Genomic DNA, 3,616 nt, shown 5'->3' with positions numbered 1-3,616 from the left:
GCTCGTGGTCCCAATGTCAGAGAAACTCCATTTACCAACATCCCGCTTCAGTAGAAAGAAAAGACTAGTTCGAGCTGCGCTTGTTGCAATGCACACTGGGAGTTGTAGTCTCCTGGGGGGCTCACGGTGCGAGGCCTCGGAGGCTCTGACTCAGCGGGACCCAATCCTGGGAGAGTGAGCTCCCTCTCTGAGCCCTGATTGGGCGATCGGCTCCAGAGCCCCTCCCTCAAGGCACGCTAAGCTGACCCGCAGGGCTGTGGGTGAAGTTAAAGGCTAGGCGGAGGCTGAGAGCTGCTTCTTTTGTCATCTGCCCTTCTCGCCCGGTCCCACGGGAGTCACGCTCATCGCCATGGCGGACCCTGCGCAGCCATTCGAAGATCTCACCGAGGAGGCCGCCCCGAGTTTATGCTCCGACCCAGACCCCATCACCAAGGTGGGTGGATGAGTAGAGACGCCCCAGGCCGCTGCCGCCCTTCTCCTCCCCTCGGCTGGGGCGGCCTGGGATGGGGTCCGAGCGCCCGGCGCGTCCCAGGGGCAGGCCCGACTGAGGACCTGCTTCTTGTCCTTTCCCCCAGGGGCTTAAGAGGGTGTCTCCGCCATTCATTATCGTTGTCCTCTATACTAATATCGCGATAGGTTTGACTACAGTGGAGGTGAGGTCCGCTGGTATTCCCAGGTTATTTATTATATTTTGTTTTTCTCCAGAGGTCGCTTCCCCTTCTGGGAGGCAGTGAGTAGGAAGAGCAGTGACTGAAGTTTTAGGACATGAGTTCAAATCCTGCTTCTGATACTACCTATCTGATCACACAGGAAGATAGAGAGTGGCATTGGGCCCCCCAGGACTGCAGTTTCGTTGCTGATAAAGTGGGGGAAAGGGTTGAACTTGTTTAATTCTAGAACCTGCGGTTCTCTCCGTCTCTCCTGTGAACTGAAGGTTCCCTATTAGCCGTTCTGGCTGTTTCCAAATCCCAGCAGGTGGGGTTCAAGGGCTCATGGGTGACTCATCTCCAGTAACTCCCTTACCTCTCTATAATCATGCCAGTATTCAGTCTCCTGTGATTAACTCTTGCTGGGGTTCATTTGGTTTGTTACAGCAGCTCAAAGTTCATTCTGTCTTAATATTGCCTTAACATACATACTCTGTCAGACTTTTGAGATGAAAGAAACAGACCCAGAAGGTGAAGTTACTTGCCCTTCTAGCTTAAAAAAATACAAAAATTTCCAGGTCTCCACCTTAGCACCTGGTACTATTCTGGGTATTCTGGATAAGCACTAAGGAAAACCTGAGTTCAAAGGGAGTTAAACTAAGGAGCTGATAAATGGTTGCTGTGGTTAATCATTTTGATGGGTGATGAGTTCTCTGTGGACCATCCTCTAGAAATGGCAGGCATTTTAAGGGTTCCTTGATAGAGGTAATTTAAATCTGATTACATGGAGAATATTAGGATCACTGTTTGACTTCAGGGTGAGGTGCTAGACTAATGTTGACATTATGCACCACTTCAATAATATTCCTTATACTGGCCAGCCTACTGAAAGAAACCCAGTTAATGTTAATAAGGAATATCTTTATTTCTCAAGAAACTTTGGACTGTTGCTGTGTTATCTAGCATTGTTGAATGAGAGCACATCAGTGTTTAGTGGAAAGAATATTGAACTTAAAATATCAGTGGCCTTTGGTTCAAGTCCTGGTTCTACCATTTTGAATAAATGGGTGAATGAAAAAAAGCATTTTTTAAAAATACTTATAAGGTGCAAAGCCTTGTACTAAGTACCGGGGATGCAAATAGAAAATTAAGACAGTCACTGCTTTCCAGGAGACCTTGTCTCTCCCTCAGGGTGCCTGGCTTCTGTGGCTAGGCTGGCTTGCCTGCCATGTAGGTGGCAGTATGTGGGGCTGGCTGGCCCCTTCTCCAAAGCCATTCCTGGATGATGGCAGCTGGGGTGGGGTGGGGGAGTCCTGTCACTTCCAGGGTTCTTGTGCTAATCTACCTGTTGGTGGAAGTTAAATCAATAGTTTTTGCTAGTGGTGGTGAGGATGGTGGGCCCTTCTCCACATTTGAATTATTAATGTGATTGTCCCTTGTTTTTCACTATGTGAAAAACTTTTATATGTGACTTGGATTTATTGTCCTTGACACAGCATGGTCATCATTGATGAGATGATATAGCTCTCCTATAACCTTGATAAAACTTTTCTTTTCCTTTCTTTATTTGTTCTAGACCTGTGATTTCATCTACATAGGGAACATCCAGATAGGGACCTCCCTCTTCCCCTGCAGATCAAGAATCATTCTGTAGTTTCCAGCCTTTGAGAATTAACTGAGGATCCCTGAAAATTTAAGTGATTTGTCCAGAATCACACAGTCAGGTCTTCCTGATTCAAAAATCATCTCCATCCACTGTGCCATGCTGCCTCATAATTGCAGATTACTTTTCTAAAAAAAAAATTCGTACTTATTCTTAGTTACTACAAAGTAGATGAACCAGTGTTCATGAAAACCCTGTGAAAAGGGGAGTTGTATGTATTGTTATTCCCATTTTATTTATAAGAAAACTGAGGGTCTGAGAGGATAAATTACTTACCCGAAGTTCTGTAGCTCGTAAATGAAATGGAATTCAAACCTAGGCTCCCTTACTCCATGTTAAGTACTCTTTCCAGCATTCCAAGGCCATGCACACTGACTGTAAGTGTAAGATTCTAGGTCATAGAGATTTTCTGGCACTCTGTCAGATACCACAAGTAAAGCTTCTGTGGCAAAATCTTCCTTCCTCAAAAATATGTAAATTTGAGAGCTTTTCTGAATGGAGAAAGAGTCATAATTACGTGATTTGGTTTTTTGGTATACCCTAAGAAGATATGAAGGTTGGAGAATATAAATGTCTGTATCATTGGTAGGACTGGTGAATCTGGTGATTAGGAGTCGGATTTTAGTTTTTAGTAGGGAAAGGAGAGGAGTGGATTTAAAAAGCCTGAGAAATTGGAGATAACAATTTCAGTATAATTTGATATAGGTTGATGGAGTTGTCAGAAAAGTTCATTATACTCAATTTGATAAGGTAAAGAAGTCTGTACTACATTTTACAAAGATTTCTATCAAAAGTGGTTAAAATGAAAGAATTTTAGTTCCTAAAGGGATAAGCTTCAGTTATCTGAAAAAATCCCTGGACAGCAATCCATTATGTGAGAAATTCAATTTCAGGGCAAATTATCTATTTCCATAAAGTCATATAGTTATACAACTTAAGGAGTTGAGATTAGAATGAGCCTCATAATTCTCTTTAACTAGTCCAGTGTTCCACAGTTTCTTGGCCGATGATATACCTGTGGATTTATCAGAACAGACCCGTGCCAGTGCTAGACCTTATTCCAGTCATCTACCTATCCAAACCTCTCAGCCCCCTTCACATATACTTTGAATATAAAATTGTACTTCCTTTATTCAGAATCATTAGGGGTATCAAGAAAAGGTAGAAAAGACCCTTTTCCCTTTCAACCATTCAAGACTTAGTTTTCCATGTTGTTTATATTATCCCTTTTCTTTGTATATTTTGTTTGTAACCTTTTGATTAACTCATTTCTTTTTTTTTTTTTTTTTTTTTTTTTTTTTTTTTT

The 3,616-nt window shown here is 42.8% G+C and overlaps 1 protein-coding gene across 1 annotated transcript in view; it reads left to right on the top strand.

Annotated features, from left to right (window-relative positions):
• Positions 1 to 214: 214 nt before the first annotated feature.
• GLO1 (glyoxalase I) overlaps positions 215 to 3,616 on the top strand; it is a 22,993-nt gene continuing 19,591 nt past the window's right edge. Inside the window, exon 1 of the mRNA XM_069073610.1 lies at positions 215 to 433. Coding sequence (XP_068929711.1) covers positions 350 to 433 — 84 coding nt within the window. The 5' untranslated portion in view covers positions 215 to 349. The remainder of the gene's footprint in view (positions 434 to 3,616) is intronic.

This window comes from Petaurus breviceps, unplaced genomic scaffold (assembly GCF_028583685.1).
Source record: "Petaurus breviceps papuanus isolate PSGF00001 unplaced genomic scaffold, PetGlider_PUasm1.0 90865, whole genome shotgun sequence".
Lineage (NCBI taxonomy): Eukaryota > Metazoa > Chordata > Mammalia > Diprotodontia > Petauridae > Petaurus > Petaurus breviceps.
The sequence above is the reverse complement of the archived record's forward strand: the minus strand, read 5'-3'. Positions and strand labels throughout refer to the sequence as shown.